Source organism: Cynoglossus semilaevis, chromosome 2 (assembly GCF_000523025.1).
Source record: "Cynoglossus semilaevis isolate Cse_v1.0 chromosome 2, Cse_v1.0, whole genome shotgun sequence".
NCBI classification, from domain to species: domain Eukaryota; kingdom Metazoa; phylum Chordata; class Actinopteri; order Pleuronectiformes; family Cynoglossidae; genus Cynoglossus; species Cynoglossus semilaevis.
The window spans coordinates 19,490,517-19,510,773 of NC_024308.1; the positions used below are offsets into that span (position 1 = coordinate 19,490,517).

Consider the following 20,257-nt stretch of genomic DNA (forward strand, 5'->3'; position numbering starts at 1 on the left):
TATACACATATACGTATACATACATATATATACATATATATACATATATACATATATATACATACACATATACATACATATACATACATACATATACACATATACATACATATATATTTGTGTGTGTGTATATACTGTATACGTCTGTGTTTAAATAGATATAGACTTTTTTTTACTATTTTTAAATGTGGGTTCTACATATAAGAAAACAGCAATAAAATGTTAGTAATTACATTCTAACGTCTGTACACTGTAGGATATACCTCTGCCTAAATGTCGACACAACAAGGCTTCACCGAGGATCATCTGTCCGCATCGTAACATACAACCCCATCCTGTGTCTGACGTTGGTCCCGTTCCTCCTGTAACACATCAACAAGCCTGTCATACAGCTCTTTGTTAAGTACCGGTGAAAATAATCAATATGTTTGCGTCAGTGTTGCTACTAATTACCAATTGGGGGGAAGTTTTTTCTGTATGTGAACCATAGTCTTGAAGTGACATCTGACAAAATGTCATCTTTTTCTGGACAAAAAGAACAAACATCGATGATACAATACAGAAGAGTTGTCATGTTGTATGACCACAATAACGGTGACGTACTTAAAGGGACAGTTCAAGGCGAGCACACACTTAAATTGATAGCGAACAAGTTAGTCACTCAGGTAAACAGACGTTATCCATTTGCTAAAAAAAAAAAACTCGGCAAACATCATCTAGATCGGGGTGTCAAACTCATTTTGGTTCAGCGGCCACATTCATCCTGATTAAATGTAGAAGTGGGCCAGACCAGTACAATCATAACATAATTACCTATGAATAACAATAGACCATTTGTTTGTCTTTTGTTTTCATGCAAATAAGTACACATTTATGATTAATTATTAATATTTGAGGAAATATAACTTGACAAAACATCATGAACACGAAGTATGCGTGCATTTTCTCACGTTCGAAATTCATCTACTGGGCTAGATTGAACCCCACATCGGGCCGATTTTGGCCCATGAGCCGTATGTTTGACACCCCTGATGTAGACCAACCTTTTAAGTGTACTGTATGTTAAGCCACCTGAAGGTTCAAAAACCCATTGAACCTTCAGGTAAGTAAAATGTATAACTTTTCCTTCTTACCTGTGAGTGCATTGTATTCTTTGCCTAAGATCCACACTGGCTCTGAGGTCTCAGGAAAATCTTCAAATTCTCCAAAGCGAAGTGTGTCATATGTTAAGGTGGCTGAAAGAGAAGCCATACAGTACTGAGGATAAGTGAAATCTTTATCATTCCAGCTATTCTCGCACATTACTTTAGGTTTTTTTTTCCCCCACAGCAGAATATGATCAGTTGTAACCTGATCCAAGCTGTTATACCTGATGCTATTTGCTATCAAGTTAAGATGGAGTATCCATTAGTTGTTTGTGTAGAAGTGTAGGCATTTCCAGTAAGGTGGTTAAAAATTCATCAACATAAACAATACCCGACATTATAAATCCATGCTTCTTGCGTTTAACCTAATGCCTCGATTTCAATGCAAGTAAACAAGTGAAAATAACACAAAGTGCTTTGGAATAATATAATATAGTATATATATATATAGTGTATAGTTTCAAATTGGTACCACTTTAATGGGGACAAGATTACTTTTGCTTCAAATAATAAAAAGGTATGTTTTTTGCAGTGGAGCTCAAAATGTGAATTTTGCACATGTTAAAATCTTTACAAAGGGTATCACAAAAACATTTTTGCAAAGGCTAAAAAGTAGTTAAAGTAAGTACATGCAGTGAAAATACATCGACTGATGCCCTTGGACATGTCATCACTGATGTGTCCTGGCATCATCAGGTGCTTTGGGTTTTTCAACATGATGCACGTGATGCATTCAGGTAATCCTGCAAGGGTAGGTCAGGCCCGGCTTGTTTCCAGTTAGCTAGTTACTCTGATTACTTTGCCCTTCAGCTCAGGTGAGAGTCATTTTTAACGATTTATGTGTCAGTATGGTGGTACTACGGGGTAGCAGGACTGTTGTCATTCATGCTAATTTCAAACATTACTGTACATTTTTGTTCACTGTGCCTCACGCTCTTATTGACGTCTACACTAAGCCATGACCTCACTTTCCTATGATGTCCTTCATTTGGAGCACATCAAAGAACTCTTTTAAGAACTTTATAAAACTTTTGTTACTAGTTGGATGGACAATAATTGAATAAAGCGGTTTAACAAATTCATCTACTAGAGGTGGAATGTATGTAGCTGCGCTATAGCAGAGGTCAGGATCTACCGTAGCATTTCCATACAGAAAGGTGGCTTTGCATTTTGATTGAAATAGCCTTCTATTAATGAGAAGAAAATTAAAACCAGGGGTATGCATTTTCTTGCTGGGTGACCCTACTGTGGTTTTGCTTGAGCTTGCAGATCACGCTTTTTTTCTTTAAACCTATTCTTTTTCTTCAGCTATATAGCATATTGCCTCCCAGTTCACTGCATATTTATGTAAAACCCAACATAAAAAACTATCCATATCGTATTGGTACTACTACTTCACACTGGGCCAGCAAAGATTCACTTTGATGACACAACTGTACAAAGTTTACAAATATGATACATCTGTGGACTTATGAAGTATTTCACTATTACATTTAAATCAGTGTCATTAAATGCCAAATCTTGGGGACAACTGCAACTCCACAATATGGACTTACAATACGTTGGCTGTAACGCTGAAAAATTCTTATTTACATGTGTAAAGGGAGCACTACATGTCTGAAATAGTAAGTTCTAAGCAATAAATGTGAACAGTACTCAATAGGAACAATGAGACATCTGTTCTCTCTATGCAGTTTAATACCTCCTCCTCATATGGTCACAAAATGGATCACGTAACACTACCAACATCTTTGTCAGGTTGTGTTCCTTGTGCCACATAATTTGAGGACTTAAGTCTATGATTATGATTTCTAAAACTCATCCATACCATCATTTATAGAAGAAGAACCTTGTGGCCAAGATAAACAAATTCAGTCATCTGTTTGACTTGTTGATCGTAGATGGTAAGATAGAGAGGTACTTACAACTTGTCAGTTGCCTATAAAATTATTTTTTCTAAGCAGGCATTATCAAGCTGCAACTGGCAAATGGTTAAAACAAGGACTATAGTGTGATGAACAAATAACCAAAAATCCCCCTGACCTCACGTGAAGCAAGTGTCACCTACTGCTTCTGTATATGGATGGGTTGAATGCAGAAGACAAACCTCATTGTTTTTATTTAATATATCTAATATGATTTGTATCAACGTTACAGGATAATAGGAGTTACAGTGTGTAAAAGGTTGTAGATAATTTCTTGGAGTTCCTTGTTAGAAACAAGTAGAATCAAGTTCATAAAATATGTGGACTGAATAATTGGAGTTCCTTGTTAGAAACACCAAGTTCATAAAATATGTGGACTGAATAGCAAAGCAAGGTGGGAGATATTATTAAAGTAACCCACCTCACTTTACCTGGTCTCCAGTGAGCACATCTCATCATTTTTTGGGCAAACATGTATTTATATAGGTATGTATCTGGTGTTTTTTTGGAAGTTATTTACATAATAATTGTAGTGGCGTTAAATGGTGTGTCTGTAAAATGGTTGTGTATTACATGGCACTGCCATTTTGTACTTTTTAAAATACGGCTGAGTCATGGGAAATGAATCCCCCTTGTATTGCATGGTGACTAAGGTGGCAGCATATTTGCCCTGTATTCATCAGACAGGACGCTACCCTACAGTTGTTCTTTCTCACTTGTTTTGCAAGTGATTAGGTCGCATTACTGTGAAAATGTTTACCAGCAAAAAAAAAAAAAAAAATAGGTGGCGTAACCGTAAATAGATGCAGAATTGACTTTTAAATCTAAAGAAGACAAACGGTAGTGGCGGCGCACCATTCAACACAGCCCCCGAATGTGAACTTGGGCTGTACTTGGCCAGCCAGCCAGCCAGCCAGTCTACTTTAATGGTTTGTTGGCTCAGATGTTTCATTCCTGTTACGATTTTTGCTGTATTCAATTGGCAAATAGGAGTCCGAATATTATTTCTTCTGATCAACGCTACAGAGCAAATAAACTGACAATTGGCAGGACGCTGTCGCTCGCAGGGCAACATATACCGGGTTACCACCGCTGTTAGCTGAAGAGCACCCAACAAACATGAGGAAATCATGTAAACTCATGAATCACGAAGAGTCTCTCAGTCTGTGCCAGGTCGAATTAAGTTTTGAACTCGTGACCTCATTGTAAAGCGTCAGCACAAACCACATTTCCAACGTTTGTCTTTAAGTCTCTTAACCTGTGTGCGTGAATCCAAAAAGCTAACAGCAATAACAAAACATTACCACAGCTTGATGCATGTGACTGTGACAAGGCATCTCACTCAAGTTATCTTCTTTGAGAGATATAGATATTACGTGTAGCCTTAAAACAGTAGAACCAAGAGGAGCAGACGCCAACTACATTTACCCTTTCACATTAATTTTAGCCTGGAAACATAATGGGAAGCAACAGATCTATACTGTCTACTGACAACGTCAGAAAGTCACCAGGTTTACCAATAACATGTAAATAGCCTTAGCTTACAGCTAACTGCAGCCATCGCTTTAGCAGGCTAACGTCACCGAGGCTATCAAAAACTAGAAAACTCCACCATGACGAACCATAAAGATTTACGTCAAGCTACAAAACTACAACGTTATTATTTTTTGTGAATGGGTAAGACTGTTAAGTAACAGAAAAACAATAATGATACTTTAGCTAATATGACTCGCCTACCTGCATCCATCACGACGGTCCTCACCCTACCTTGCTTGTTGTTTTGTGCTCGCCGACCTAACTTCACCAATAGGAACAAGACGTCGCAGAGAAATTACAAAAGAGGAGGGTCTTTTTCCTACATTATCCAATAAGATGTGGTAATTACATTCGGGGGAGTTATTCCTCTTGACCATCTGCGTTGACTCAACCCTATATTCAACGTTGTTTACATTGACAGGGCAAGTAAGTCAGTGCTATTAAATAGTTTAATTTCAAAAACGGTTAGAAATCTTGTTAATTACAATTACATATTTTAATCTTATGAACACATATCTGTCTGTTATGTTGTATTACTTTTTTATTGTAGTGTCTAAAGTGGCTTAGTTTTAGGTTTAACTTCAAACACAATAACTCAAGACTGGTAGGACCATGAACGCCTCTCTCAGTTAACTCAGCCATATAACAACTTCACTTCCCAGGATTCCACATATTTGTGACGTCATCAAAACGGTGGCTCTTACGACACGATGAATACGTGGAACAACTATCTTACGCTTAAGTTATTATTATTATTAACAATAATAATAATAATAATAAGTTTATCCGAACGTCGATACCAGAGACAGACAATAATTTAAATATCTACAGACGGGTGAACCTATAAAATATAGGTCAATTTAATGAGACGAGACTGGAAATGTTGGTAACGCTTGTAACGCAATCTGTGAATAGTAGACGACGCTACTTGCCTCTATTGTAATAAGCTGTGTCGTATGCTCGCTCAGTGACTCAGGGGCGCCCTCACGCGGTCAAGTAATACAAGTCGACAAGTTTCGACTAGTTTCTTACTAACCGACAAGGTGTTACTTTTATGTTGTCTTATTTGCCTGCCGTTATTTACTTTTGTTTGCAGAGATACATTTGTCAGTTCGGAAGGTAAAAAAGGTGAATAAATAACATTTTTATTATTATAAAAATAGTTATTTTATGTTGTTTTTAATTGTTTTAATTTTATTCTCTGTGTGTAATTTGTAATTAACTATTTTAACCTAACTGCATCAACCAACTGTCTATTATCCACAGCCATCACTGACTCAAATCACACACCTGACTGTTACAAAGGTACAAACGTTTATGCTAATATGTACAGATTTAATCATTGTTTTGTTTACGCAGTCTATGCATGCAACGTGAAAAGAAAAAATAATTATTAAATACAACCTGTACAAACAAACTCTTACCAAAGTGCTCAATCTCACGGGAAAGCATACTGTAGCGATGCACTCCTGCCTCAAATAGTACAACCAAACAACACAGTCACAGTACATGTAAATCAGTGTGCAATACTAGTTCAGGTGTCCACTTGTCACGACTTACTGTACATCTACCAGTAAAACGCAAGAAATACTGCATGTGGTTTTTATCAACCTGATAAATGATGCATCACACTACACATTAGTACCACGTACTGTACATACAACTGCTTTTCAAAACCCCAAAGCTAAGATTTATACGTTACAGAAGGTTCACGTGATTTTTATATCACTTATCTATGTTATAGAAACGTTTTTTTTCTGACAACTGGCTGTTCATTTATTTCCTGAATTGTATAAAATGCAAAATCTACAGTAAGAATTAGAAGGCTGCAATTTCACATGTTGGCTTGTGTTCAGTTGAAAAGTACGAATTAGAAGGCTGCAATTTCACATGTGGCATTATGTTGGCTTGTGTTCAGTTGAAAAGTCAACTGAATTAGAAGCTTAAGGTTTTATCAGTTTCTTTTGCGAACCATGTTCTCCTCAAAGAGAGGCCACGAAAATGTCTGCTCTTACTGGAAAGAACATTGGAAATGGGTGTTATTTGTACATTCATGTGGCATGTGCTGAAATATAGAGAATAATCTCCAATAATAAATAGAGGAAACAAGGGTTGTCTAAAGGATACATGTGGTCACTACTGAAACCTGAAGTGCAAACAGGTTTAAACCTTATCCATAGCAGTGGAGTCTTCAGTGCAGAGGCTTTTGTGATGGTGGTGTAGTGTGCAGTCTAGGTCCAATTCTGTCACTTCTCCCTGAGCAGGTACAACACAATGGTCTTCACATAATGTCCAAAGGTACAGGCAGCCATCACCAACCAGTGAGAGCTGAATCTGGGGTCAGTATTGACCACACACTTAGTGACATCCATCTGTGACGGGGAAGGGAACAGAAGATTTGCACATTCAACTTACCAAATGTTTACCACTGTGATTTAGGCAATCCCATTGATTTTCATATTTGTATGGTTTGATTAAAGCGCATGTTTATAGTTCTGTTACATCTAGATGATAATAGGACTAACTTATAATATATAATAAATATATGATATAATTATAATTCAATTATAATTGTATACAGGGAAACCACAAGGTACAAGCGTCTCGACATACGAGTATTTCGAAATACGCATCTATGCAGAATGCTGGCATCAGCATTCTGCATACAATCCCCTGATTATCAAAACAATATCAGTAAAAAATAAATAAATAAAAAAAAAATAAAATCAATAAAACAAGCTACAATGCTGCCATCTAATGACTAGAGGCTCGTTTATCGTTCATCATGTTTTGTTCATGTGGTTTGTACAGATAAATAAATATTACCAGGCGCTCAATAGTATTTGAATTCTGTCCCCTAGGGGGCAGAAAATAATAGAGAAACACTGTTTTAAGCCATCACCTATGTGAGCAGGCAACACTTAAATTCATATATCGGTATCGGTTGATATCGGATCGGAAATTAAGCGTTTGGACAACATGGGCAAAAAGTTAATATCGGACATAGCTATACTTAAGGTATACAATGTAAGTTACCAGTTACATTTAGCAATAACTATTTAAACATAAACATGTGGATGCAGCTAACCTAAATTGTATTTCAGAATTGCAAAAAAAGTCAGTTAGGAACTTATTTCCCCCCCCTGCTGTCAACCCACATATAAGACTCACAACAAACAGTCACACAAATCAAACAGAGGAAACAAGAGGGGAAAAAAAAAGGTCTCTCACCCAGCCGCCTCTTTTTTTTAACCAGGAGGTCAGACTCTTGCGGACAAACTCTCCCATGCAGTCCACAATGGTATGGACGATTGAAGGATGACCATGGCGAACACAATCCACTGCCAAGGCCCCCGCCACTGCGTACAAGGACACCACCTTTCCCCATGTTATACCTGAAAATGACACGCACAGAATCAGACATCTGCAAACAAACTAAACAAAATCCTTGTGTTTAACCACGATCCTGACGCTGCATAAAGGTAGATTTTAGGACGGAAAAATGTCTCTCACCAAAGTACTTCAAAGTCTGATCAAGTAACCACAAAACCACAGCCAGGGAATCAGGCATGAATGCCTATTCAACCCAAAGAAAGAAGGAAGGAAAATCAAACAGATCCAAGCGGTCCGTAGACCACAGCTTATTTGTAAGCCTATAATTTTTCCAACTTGGTGTTTGTGTTCAGTAATTCTATCCCCACGCAATTTAGAGTGAAAGCTTCGGGCCGTTTTCACTGTGTTTGAGGTACGTCTAGTATTTACCAAACTTCAGCTTCATCCAGGAAACAAAAAAAAAAAAAAAAAATCAAGCTTTAACACAGTTTCCTTGCAAAAATGTCTTTCTTTCTCTTCCTTCCGGATCTTGTTCGCTGCCCGTTTCTTTGCAAAGTCTGACGTATGCCGAATTGACAGTATCTGCGACAGAACTGACATGACAAGTTTGTGGTCATAATCTGCTGCTGCTCAGGACTTCCGATTTTACCACAGTCAGTTTTGACTGGCTCCTTCACAGGCCGAATGTTTAAGAGGAGCAAACAGTAGATGAGTGGCGACTGCCGTTCATCACAGTGAGAAGGTCACTGGTTTTCATTGTGACTCAGACAAACTGACACGACTGCTTTACTCTGTAAAGTTGGCATCTAAGGGTTTTTTTTTTCTCTTGCTACATTAGTATTATTCTACAGACCAAACCTATGCAGACTGATAATTAGTCTAATGAACATTCCCATTATTATTATTTTTGGGTGTGAGAGTCAGTTCTCTGTGTCAATATGTGGTCCATTGATAGATCAATATTATTTAATATGAACTTATACTTATATACTTATATATTATTGGTCCAGCAAAAAATGAACTAACATGAATTTAACAAAGTCATACTTACACAGCTAAACAATGCAATTATTACTTATTACTACTTACTGCAACTGATACATGTAGAACCCAACAAGAGATGAAGTTGATTTTAAGGAATGGAAAGTAGCGCGCTCCAGGGACAAGTAACACCAGCCTTAGGGTATAGTGGAGTGGCGTTTTCTTTTGATTAGAATACAGAATAGAATACGTAATCTTTTTTTTAATCATTGTTCACCTGGTAAATATATAACACGGATGAGAATAATGTAAATACATATAGCAGATGGGAAGAAGCCTCCTGTTTGGGCCACCAGTTACAAAACAGCTTTCGGCTACATGGTGGAGCCACTATACAGAAAAAAAGACTGTCTTATCTGTGTTAGCTGTAGCAAGAAGTATGGAGATGTTTTTAAATGTAAAAAAAATTAAAGATAAAGATAGATAGGTGCCCCGCCAGAAGATTGCATTTTAACGCACATTTTGCTTTCAACTTCCTCGAATGCGTCTTTTTGCTTTATAAACTGTAAGTTGATTTGGGTTATTATTGAATAACCCTTATTATTGATTTATCCCTGTTTCTGTTTACCTCTGCTGCGGACAAGCACAAAGTGAAGGGAGTTAGCCCCTGAGCTAATGTTAGCTTCAGCCCTAGAGCAGATCAAGTCTTCCCTGTGCATTTCAAACACGAAAGAGCTAACGTTCGTCACTGTTCGAAAAAAAGCATATATTTAATTAAAAGTGATAAAAACTAATTTCTGTGCAACACCTGCGACTTAGATAGAGAAGTGCGACCTATGTATGTACAATTATTTTTTTTCTTTTTAAATTTAGTGGGTGCGGCTTATATTCAGGTGCGCTCAATAGTCCGGAAATTACGGTAAAAAAAATGTTCATGCTGAATAACAATAATTTATCCTGCTACCTCTATACTCCGCAGCACTGTTTTGTAACATTCCCCGGGGACTAAGCCAGCAGAGATTTATGGGTGAACTCACTTGGGTGGGCTCCAAACTGTCTGTTACAATCATGTTGGCCTAATATGGACTCAGAGTTTTTCCATGGGTTCCCTTTCTAGGACTGGAGCACCAGTAGTAAGACTCGCTGAACATGTGTTTACATGTAATCCAAGATCGAAATACCTTGTAATTTAGGGATCCGGTTAGTCACTGAAGAGAACGGGAAAACTAATAAAAAAAAACTTCAGGCCTCGGTAGTGCATCTGACTGTAGCTCTTTGAATTCTGGTAACCTATGAGTGAACTTCCCTATATGGACAAAATCTTTTGCCATCAAGTATCAGTTTGAGCTTGTAATACATTCTGGCCTGTGTCATGTAACGTGTACCAAAAGAAGACTCACCTGTAGAGAAAATGTCAGCCGCCACAGCCAGGAAGGCGTCAGAGACCACACTCTCCGAGGCAACAGTGATATTTAGCTGCCGCGCTACGTTACGATAAACATTGGGTCGGAGGTATTCCAGCTCATCGCCTGGACCCAAAGAGAAATCATTACATTGGGTATAGAAAAACGATTGATCGGTGCATCCCATCCAACGACGCTACATAAACAACATTGCAAAATCGTATTATTATTATTAAGCCTACTAACATTAGCATATCGAGAGGTTTGGCACAAAATAATACAAGAGAAATTAGTATTCTGAAGTGCAAAAGCCCAGTATGTGACAACAGAACATACAACAGGTGAAGAAAATACAAATAAATCACAACAAGCTGGTTAGAAATGTACTACAATGCAGTATGAGGAAATTGCAAATTAAAGGTGAAGGCCACATGTTGGAATATGATTAATAACACACAGTCTGGGGGAAATCTTCCTGTATGACTTTTTACAATAGATTAGTAATGGGGTTTTTCTGCAACTCTGGTATATATATATATATATATATATGTATACATATATATATATATGTATATATATGTATATATATGTATATATATGTATATATGTATATATATGTATATATGTATATATATGTATATATATACAGTATATATATATATATATGTTTTCACGAAATGACAGCCACAGTCATTTTTATCGGTACATGAAATCTGTTTAAGCGTTTTTGGTTCTAATGCAGTAGCTCCTACAGCGAGGATGTGTTTAAGCGTTTTTGGTTTTTAATGCAGTAGCTCCTACAGCGAGGATGGGTCATTTAAAAATTCAGCATATTTGTTGTTGAACGTGAAATAAATGCGCGGATTTAACATATAAACATTTTTGTAATACAAAAATAACAATATAATTATCAATATATATAATACTTGAGTACTGAACTTCAAACTCGAATGGAACCTGCACGAGTCGCATTTGAAATAAAAAAAAACGGTTCATACGTATTCATCAATTGAATAAGTATGAATTCACTTTGTCATATCGACAATATAAACTGCAAATCATCCACAGGAGCCACGTGCACGGACTGGTCCTCAGGTCAGCTACCCACCCACCTCACATGCACTAACATTTGGCTCACATGACTAGAATAGAAGTATAAAAGTATTAGCAGGATTTGGGCTTCCAGGATTCAATATTTAGTTACGTCTCCGTAGTATGGTACATACTACCATACTACACAAATACGTCATAAAATATATATTTTTTTTTTAAACGAAGCTCTGCAACAGAACGTAACGCGCACTCACTGAAAGGAATTTATGAGATATATATACTTTCTTTTTACAAGTCATTAAACAGGGAACAAGGTCCAAAAGTCATTGATTGACACTCCACAACAGCTCTTCAGTTCGAGATATTCACACTGTTTTTACATTGGCCAAACCCCCAAGCAGGAAAATGTGTCAGAGAAAAAACATGTCCTGTTGTTTTTATGTAAGAATTCCCTATAATTATGTCATTAAAATCGCATGATACAATCAAGGCTGGGAAAGGGCCAGGGAACATTGGAGCTTTGGTAAGTGCAGGGAGGACCCTTCCCACGCTACCATTATTTTTGCTCCTTTTTAGGGTATTCAGATTAGGTTTTGAACTAAAGTCCCAACCTCACCAACTGTAACTGCTCTATTTTACAGGAACACGCGTAATGTGGATACGCACTTTATAGTACATAGAATTTGCCACTGCGAGAAACAGTTGTGTTTACACTACCACAACTACAACCAGGATCCAGGAACAGTTCAGCGAATGGTGTTCAGTTACAAAACAAGTACAAGTAGTAGTACTTTGTGGAAGTATCAAGGGTAGTTTTCTGTCTCTAAATAGCCACTGCTGGAGAGGTGGAACTCCCAAAAAAACAGATAAAAAAAAAGACCAAAACTCTGTTGAGTTGAGCCTGTGAAAAGTTCTCAAGTCATCTATTCCAGGTCACCATCTTAACAACCAGACGAGAGAAAATAATATATAAATATAATTCTATAGTGTGTAATGGTGACTATATACCATAAGAACTGCATCATATTGTTCCATACAGATATATGTATTTCATTAGTGGCCAATATCTAAAATATGTTCAGTTTATATTGGAAAATATCAAATAACATTTTCAACGTAGGGAGATCACTTTAGTGGTATTCAATGGTATTCAAATGACCAAAGTCATTTGAATACCAGCTCTGAAAACCAAAAGAGTGCGGGAGTTCCTGGAGTAGATGCCCTTTGAGACCTACTACTTTCCCCCTTTTCGATACTATCAAATATCAATAACCATTGATGATTTATTTTCTAATTTTTATGTTTTTATCTCTCAGTTTGGCTTTATCATAAAAAAATAAATAAAAAAAAACATAATAACGTACCTAACCACAGCAAAACCGATGAAATCTCTCTCATTGTCCCTGAGGATGAAGCTAGTCCGTGTTCAGGGCTAGTCCAGCCCATACCGACACGATTCAGCCTTGAGTTGATGTAGTCTCGGCACAGAGCTTTCGCCTGGGACACCAGCTCCTTGTCGGTGGGCGAGCGGTCGAACACTTCAGCCGCAAACACAGAGGAGCGGCGCAACATCTCCATGCCGGGCTCATCCGCCGCAGAGCGCAAAGCTCAATTCCAGCGCCCGCAGTAGCCTCCCAGCTCGACCGGGGCTCCAAGATATCACCACCACCACCGCTGCGTTCCACCGGCGGCACGGGCGGAGGAAATATAGACACTTACGCAGGCGAGGATGGATACGTGCACATAGTTCTGTGAAGCAGAGGCTGAAGAAACATAGTTATCAGAACTTCAACAACTCTCACTGCGCCTCAGCGTTCCCCCCGGTTCTAATGGCAGACGGTATGTCCTGTCCTGTCCTGTGTGTTTTCATGTTGGTCCGTAACAGCCCTGCTCACTGTTTCACTGTCAGTCTGACAGACATTCCTTCTAAGGACACTTATTGTGGCGTCCAAATTTTGGGCGGGAGCAACATCACAGGGAACGCCCACCACCGCAACACGCACACGCAATGAATTGCCTGGATTTACCCTTTGAATTTACACACACACACACACACACACACACGTATCAGGTTTCTTTTATTACATTAATATTAGCTGTTTTTTTTATCAGGTTTAATTACTGCAAAAAAAATCGAAAAACTACAGTACCCAGACATTAGATACAGCTGTAGGAGGCTGCAGTTACTTTGATACTTCCGATACTATTTTTGGACCCAACTAATGATAAACTTGAGTATAGCTTCATTTTGGGAAAACTACTATCCACCATTTTGTAACCGCCCTTTTAACCTCAAAGTGAGGTTTAAAAATCAGACATAAACCTGGGCTTCACCTCATGTTAACAGTCGACAACAGTCAAAAACCAAGTAGGGCATTCCTCAGGCATGCTTGAACATTGTGAAGGGTGGTGCTTCCCTAGTATTTCACTTCTTCCAAGGAAATCAGCGGATCAGGGTGTGGACGCAGGTAGTGTGTGACCTTATTACCGCTGTCATGTTTTGATTTCAATAGCACTGTCAAAACGCCTCCGCACGATGATTGTTTCACAATGACCTCAGATGGCGTTTTTTTTTTTTCCAATTGTTAACATTAAACAGGAGTCTTCGACTTAAGAACAGATGTCCGTCTACCAGAACAGAAAACATCTGTTGGGTGATTATAAAGTGTCATTTGTCAATAAATGACAAATCAACCACTTATTTGACGGTTCAGGGCATATGTATTAGTAACAGCATGACTCTTTATTTTTCTCAGGTTTGACAGGACTATGGTGGACCTTACTTCCTGCCGACATTTTTTTATTCTAAAGCAGGCAAACTAAGGCCCGGGGGCCCAGATGCGGCCCGTTCAGCTTTGTAATCCGGCCCACCAAACTTGTCCAAAATTGGTTTGTATTGTGATTATACTTGTGCCTTTTCCCTGCAATGTCCCTACATTGTCCCTACAGATGGCATTAGAGAAGGCTAAAAGCGTTTTAGCATTCTAGCCTTTACGCTGCCCCCGCGACCCGGTAACGGATAAGCGGATGAAAATGGATGGATGGGTAATTGCAGGAGCTACCCGCACTCCCTTTGAGATCTACTGGTAGATCCCATTCTACTTATTGGGCACCACAATTAAAACAATATATGTATGGAATGAATACATTTCAGACTAAGGTACTTCTCAAATAGTGGGGCAGGCCCTTTAGGGGGGACGCGGTGAGGTGCCAGGGGGCACGTGAGGGACTTTTGATGGAATATGTCACATTGTAAAAAATGGAATCCGATGTAAGTCGAAGACCCCCCCCCCGATACACACATTTAATCATACTTCTGATTGATATAATAAAACTGCTTAAATTCGCAACACAAAGTGTCATCAAATGTGCTTGACCATTTATTTGAAAAGGGGTTTTTTTGTTTAAGCCATAAAACATAACAGTACAAGGGCCTTCAAGAGCACAGCCCTGAAATACACGATAAACAATAAATAGGAGTAACAAACCTGATGTGAACTGTGCCACATATACAAACACACACTCGGACAGACGCACAGAGCATCAGATGTTACCACTGTTTATCACCGCTGCAGAGGCTGTAGGTGAACACAGGCTGGACCAAACACACAAACACGCACGCATACACACAAACACGCACACAAAATTCCAGTCTTCCATGGCCACATGTACTGTAGGACACTAACACACGTCATCAGTCCCATGTACTAAACATCAGTTTTAACTTGTCTAATAAATCAAGGGAGCTCTTACGTGCCATTAATTGCATTAATACATACTGGAAGCGTTATAATGCCACAGCACCATGTTTCCTTTTTTGTTTTTGTTTTTGTTTTGCAAAATGCCACAGAATGAAGACAGTATTCAGTGTTAAAGTAGCATCAAATAGGAGAGAAAACCTAATCAAAAGTACAAATTCACAAAAGAGCCGTCTGTGGAAGCCATTTACACTCGGTGACACTTAGACTTCAGCTTTTGTTTTAAATACCCTATATATAGTTTTTACTCAACTTGTCTCTGCACGTGGACACTTTTTGCGGCCGTTCTTTTTTTTTTTTATCCTCTATTTTAACCGAATGGAGTGATCAAAAGCTCATTCTTAACAACAATTCCTTTGTAAAAGACGTGACATTTTCCTGTTTCTCCGGTTTTGCTCCAGAGAACAGCCGGTCTGCTCAGACTGTTCTTCCAGGGAGAAGAGAACGAAATTCATACTTCAATTATTAAAAGCCGAACACCCCGGCAGGACTTATTAACATGCCTGTTGTTGAGATAAAATAATGAGATTTTGACTCTAAATTTACTTTAAATACTGCAGGGGTAGTATTGGGGCGGGGGTTATACTGCAGCATTGAATCAAAGCCATATTTTATTTTGCTTTAAATACTGCAGGGGTAGTATTGTGGCGGCATTGAATCAAAGCCATATTTTATTTTAATGGGCTTACAGTAAATGCTGGTCAGCAAGCGACAGGCTGCTTCACGACCCTTGGGGGGGATCTACACAGTTCACAGCGTATCAAGTGCTAGTACCTCATATCGTTACACGTCAATAGACCTGAACTCCCACTTAAAAACCGAGACTGAAATGTCTGTTTGATCCAGGAGTAGTCTAAACTCCCAAATACTTGTGAGGAATCTCAACAATACCTTCAACTTCAACTCTTGCACTCTTTGACAACATTTCATCAACTTTCTGCTCACTTCTCACATACGCTCACGCCCACCCGTCCGGCTACGCTACTGTGAGTAGAGTAGAGTAGCACACTGATCGGTTCCCTACTTATCTACATACCGTTGGAGTAAGTTTTCTTCAGCACAAAGCTGCACCATTTAAAAAAAAAAAAAAAAAAAACGCACCATTTTAAAAAAAAAAAAAAACATTGGCAGAATCCTTCGAAAGAGTACCTAAAAACGAATGTGTTGTTTGGTCCCCTTGTAACACTTATTGCAGTATTATAGAGCTACATAAGCACGAGTCCAGCCGAAGTTATCAGTTACAGTATATACTCTCAATCGAGATAACAAACGCACGGACCTTCATGAAAGCAAAGAAGGTATAAGTTAGAGCAGCATCGTCCAGTCTTTATTAGCTAACGTCACTTGTTTGTATTTTGCTGGTAATTTGAAAAAATGAAAGGACTCAAATGACTTCCTGTGATGTCACAGAGGCTCAGCCTCAGCCAGTAACGTGTTTCACAGAAACAGCGCTTCCGTCATTTTCCGTTCATCTCCAGAGCGCCTCCGTTTGGAGTAACAAGGCTGAACCGGCCGGCGGTGCTGGCTGCGCTCTTTATAACCTCCATCCATCTGTGAAGTGATGACAGGTGACGTCAAAAAAAACACTTGTGACAAGTGTGTGAAATATATTCTATGAGACAAGGTGGAAAAAAAAAAAGTCTTGCGGTTACCTTTCAAAGGTGTACTCGCTCTCTGCTCGAAAGAAGTACACGTGGGACTTGAACTGCAACTTAAAGACGTACTCCTTGTGAATGCGGTCGGGCTCCTCAGGTGTGCTGACAGAGTAGCCCAGCAGGGGGAGACTAGCCAGGGGAAAGTCATCCTGGAAAAACAATAACAAGCAAAATATGACGTGAATGCCTTGTCCACAAATGTTTGCTCAGCAACGTTGGTCTCCTCAACAACTTTCTTAATTGTACTCAATTTCTTACGTTTTTACTCAATCACTATAACTACACACACTCATTTCTGGAATACAAGTCGCCCCGGAGTACGAGTTGCACCAGGCCTCTCTAGCGGCTGTCTGTGTGAAAATAGCGAACATGTAAATTTTCAGTGGTACAGGAATAGCAGATACTGGTACACAAGTCTAGAGTGCCCTCTAGTGGCTCTCAGTGTGAAATTAATAATCGTGTGAATTACATAAATTACATATTTTAATATATAAGTCGCACCTGAGTATAAGTCGCACACCAAGGCAAAGGATGGAAAAAAAAGTGCTAAAGTACGGTATGGGGTTTAATGAGAGTCGAATTCTCAGAACTGACTCTGTGTCACAGATCAAGTTCCTGAGGATTTAAAAATGAATCAAGAAGAAAAATACAAGAAGTAAATGTGTACAAAAAAAACTACTTTATGCAAAATTATATGGTTATGAGGTCTCAAAATAGCTTTAAACGGTAATGAATTGCACGCTCCGCCCACCTCTGGATGGTGTAATCTGATACTTATCCGATATTGATCGAATTTCAGGGTAGCCCATCCGATTCCGATACTTAAGCCCAACTGCTTAACTTAACTTGGCACAAAATGCAGTAAACAGGTCACTTCAGCACATACTGGAGGAGAAAAGAAGGTATCGGATGATATTATTTGTCATTGTGACACAGCGCTCAACTGCACTCACAACAAAATGTGACCTCTGCATTTTAGTCATAACAAAAGGCAGTAAACGGGTCACTTCAGCACATACTGGAGGAGAAAAGAAGGTATCGGATGATATTATTTGTCATTGTGACACAGCGCTCAACTGCACTCACAACAAAATGTGACCTCTGCATTTTAGTCATAATACAGTTTATCGCGGTAGATAGGTTCGAAAGGCCTGCCGCGAGAACTGAATTTCCGCGAAGTAGTGACACCATATTGATGCGCAGTAAAACGATGATTGATTTTACGTCTCTTCAGAGGGTGGTGCCATTTCTTGGTGCCACCTCTTCCACGATTTCCGAAGGTGTATCCGTAGTAGTAGCAGGAACTGGCTCTTTTTTGCGAGGCTGCAAAGACATTGTGATCGGCAGATGCTTCCGCTGCTTCTTTTTCCAGTCAAAGAGTAGCTTGTAGGCTTGTCATGACGTCGTCGATTTTGTTGCGAAATTGGACCGATCGAACCATATCGTCGTCCCATCCCTTATGACATCTCTTGCAGATCCAAATCCGGGGTACAGTACATTTTATATATACAGTTTCAAAAACCTGCGTCAAGTCACGAATCCGCAAAAGATGAAACGCGAAATAGCGAGGGACTACTGTGGGACTAGTCAGCCAGTGATCAGTATGAACCAAGTTGTCAGATTAGAGACAGTAAATGTAATGGCTACTCCGTAGCCTCAAAGGTTCTGCAGCCATTATCAACATATTCCTGACAAACCTGGTGAGTCTTGTAGAAGAACAGGCAGAAATTGGTGAAGACGACCCAGAGTTTCTGCCAGCCATTGCTGTTCTTGAACTTCCTCAGGAGGTACCCAGAGAGCTGGTTCTGCAAATGACAAGAGCAGAACAGGAAACACACATAGGTAAGTCAATGACCTATTCACCTCTCTGGTCCATGGTCAGTGTGTGAGCAGTTGTTCTACATATATGTTGCTGCACATGTATGTGCCATCAAAGGCCTTCTACCTTCTGTTCAATTACTGTGGGTGTGCAGGTGGAAAAAAATATTTACCGTATTTTTTGGACTATATGTCGCACTTTTTCATCCTTTGGCTGGTTTTGCGAATTATATATTAAAATATATAATTTCACATGTTTGTTATTTTCACACTGACAGCCGCTAGAGGGCACTCTAGGCTTGTGTACCAGTATCTGCTACTTTTTTAAGTCGCACTTCTTTGCATCCTTTGGCTGGTGCAACTTATAATCCAAAGTGACTTATAGTCCGGAAAATACGGTAGATGCTTTTGAACTGACTAACATTTTTCTTTTGCAATTTTACATTATTACATTAAATATCTTGGGTAGAAAAGATGCTGCTGTTGCAATGTGAGGAGTCACACAAGAACACAGAGGTGAATCTAAAATAATCAGTGGTAATTGTATATTAGTGTGTGCTTGTTGCAACAACTGTTAGGCATTAGTTATTTATTAAAAGGACGAAGGCTTTTAGTTCTGTCCTACTTGCCTAAACTAGATTCTATAAACATATGCAACTATAGACCGAATATCCAATTTCGGTTTGTGTTGAAAATTCTCCAAAAAAAGCAGTTACGTATGGGATTATTTGTACAGCAACCACTTGTTTGAATACAGTCAGAATTAAGATTACCGAAACGCACCATAGTGCCATATTTGTATCTTTTTTATACTATATTTATACTATTTACTATACTAATACATACACATATATACATATATATACATATATGTACACATATATACATAAATGTATACATACATGTACACATATATACTATGTGTTCTTATACATGTGTACATATAAAGTATATGTAAACATATACTATTTATCTGCACATATATACATATATATGTATATATATATGTATATATGTATATATATATATATATGTATATATATGTATATATATATATATATTATTATATTATTTGATTAAAAATTTTGTTCGAAAAGGGTTCACTGTATATATAGGCGGTTTCACTATACATATATATATACATATATATATACATATACATATATACATATACATATATATACATATACATATATATACAGTGAAACCGCCTTTGTCGAACCCTTTTCGAACAAAATTTTTAATCAAATAATTAAGATGTATAAATCCGCTTTGGACTGTAACTGCAGTACCTGGTTCATGCGCAGGTAATCTGCAAGAGACAGGTTCTGGTTGCGGTACCAGCAAACATGCGTGATGGTGTTTGGTCTTTGAGCCTGACCAAGAAGATAGCGAGGAGGGAGCTCTGGTGAGACGGCGGGTGAAGTACCATAGACTGAGAGCGGGAGCAGAGAGACAAAAAAAAAAGAGGAAGAAAGAAAAGAAGGAATTGTGCAAAAAGTGTTAGTGTGTTAGTGCCGTGAGGAAGAGAACGAAAAGGTGAACAGGTGAAAAGGCGGTTTCCGAATCTGTCGGGACAAAAGAGGTTTAGTGTGATGAGGGGGAAAAATAAGTAAAGGGTTGAACACCACGGCATTTCTGCAGGTGACC

The 20,257-nt window shown here is 38.6% G+C and overlaps 3 protein-coding genes across 8 annotated transcripts in view; all 3 read right to left on the reverse strand.

Annotated features, from left to right (window-relative positions):
- The window catches only part of atg4b (autophagy related 4B, cysteine peptidase), a 15,383-nt gene extending 8,906 nt beyond the window's left edge, over window positions 1-6,477 (reverse strand). The window contains exons 1-4 of one of the 3 annotated variants that reach the window (XM_008307342.3): window positions 4,808-6,477; window positions 1,134-1,235; window positions 454-525; window positions 264-362 (exon numbers count right to left, since the gene is read on the reverse strand). In XM_008307342.3, the coding sequence (XP_008305564.1) occupies window positions 264-362; window positions 454-525; window positions 1,134-1,235; window positions 4,808-4,817 (283 nt within the window). In that variant the 5' untranslated portion in view covers window positions 4,818-6,477. Of the gene's footprint in view, window positions 1-263; window positions 363-453; window positions 526-1,133; window positions 1,236-1,774; window positions 3,299-4,807 lie in introns of those variants that run through there. The other 2 variants (XM_025054309.1, XM_017031228.2) reach the window with 2 other exon arrangements.
- On the reverse strand, window positions 6,475-13,298 carry boka (BCL2 family apoptosis regulator BOK a). Its single transcript, XM_008307343.3, has 4 exons — window positions 12,741-13,298; window positions 10,321-10,449; window positions 7,838-8,001; window positions 6,475-6,978 (listed from the first exon to the last, which is right to left on the reverse strand). The coding sequence occupies exons 1-4, from the start codon at window positions 12,952-12,954 to the stop codon at window positions 6,853-6,855; spliced, it is 633 nt and encodes a 210-aa protein (XP_008305565.1). The 5' UTR covers window positions 12,955-13,298; the 3' UTR covers window positions 6,475-6,852.
- Window positions 13,299-16,229: 2,931 nt separating this feature from the next.
- farp2 (FERM, RhoGEF and pleckstrin domain protein 2) overlaps window positions 16,230-20,257 on the reverse strand; it is a 45,052-nt gene continuing 41,024 nt past the window's right edge. For 2 of the 4 annotated variants that reach the window (XM_008307345.3, XM_008307344.3), the window contains exons 25-27: window positions 18,487-18,594; window positions 16,787-16,938; window positions 16,230-16,685 (exon numbers count right to left, since the gene is read on the reverse strand). In XM_008307345.3, the coding sequence (XP_008305567.1) occupies window positions 16,592-16,685; window positions 16,787-16,938; window positions 18,487-18,594 (354 nt within the window). In that variant the 3' untranslated portion in view covers window positions 16,230-16,591. Of the gene's footprint in view, window positions 16,686-16,786; window positions 16,939-18,486; window positions 18,595-19,899; window positions 20,043-20,257 lie in introns of those variants that run through there. The other 2 variants (XM_008307347.3, XM_008307348.3) reach the window with 2 other exon arrangements.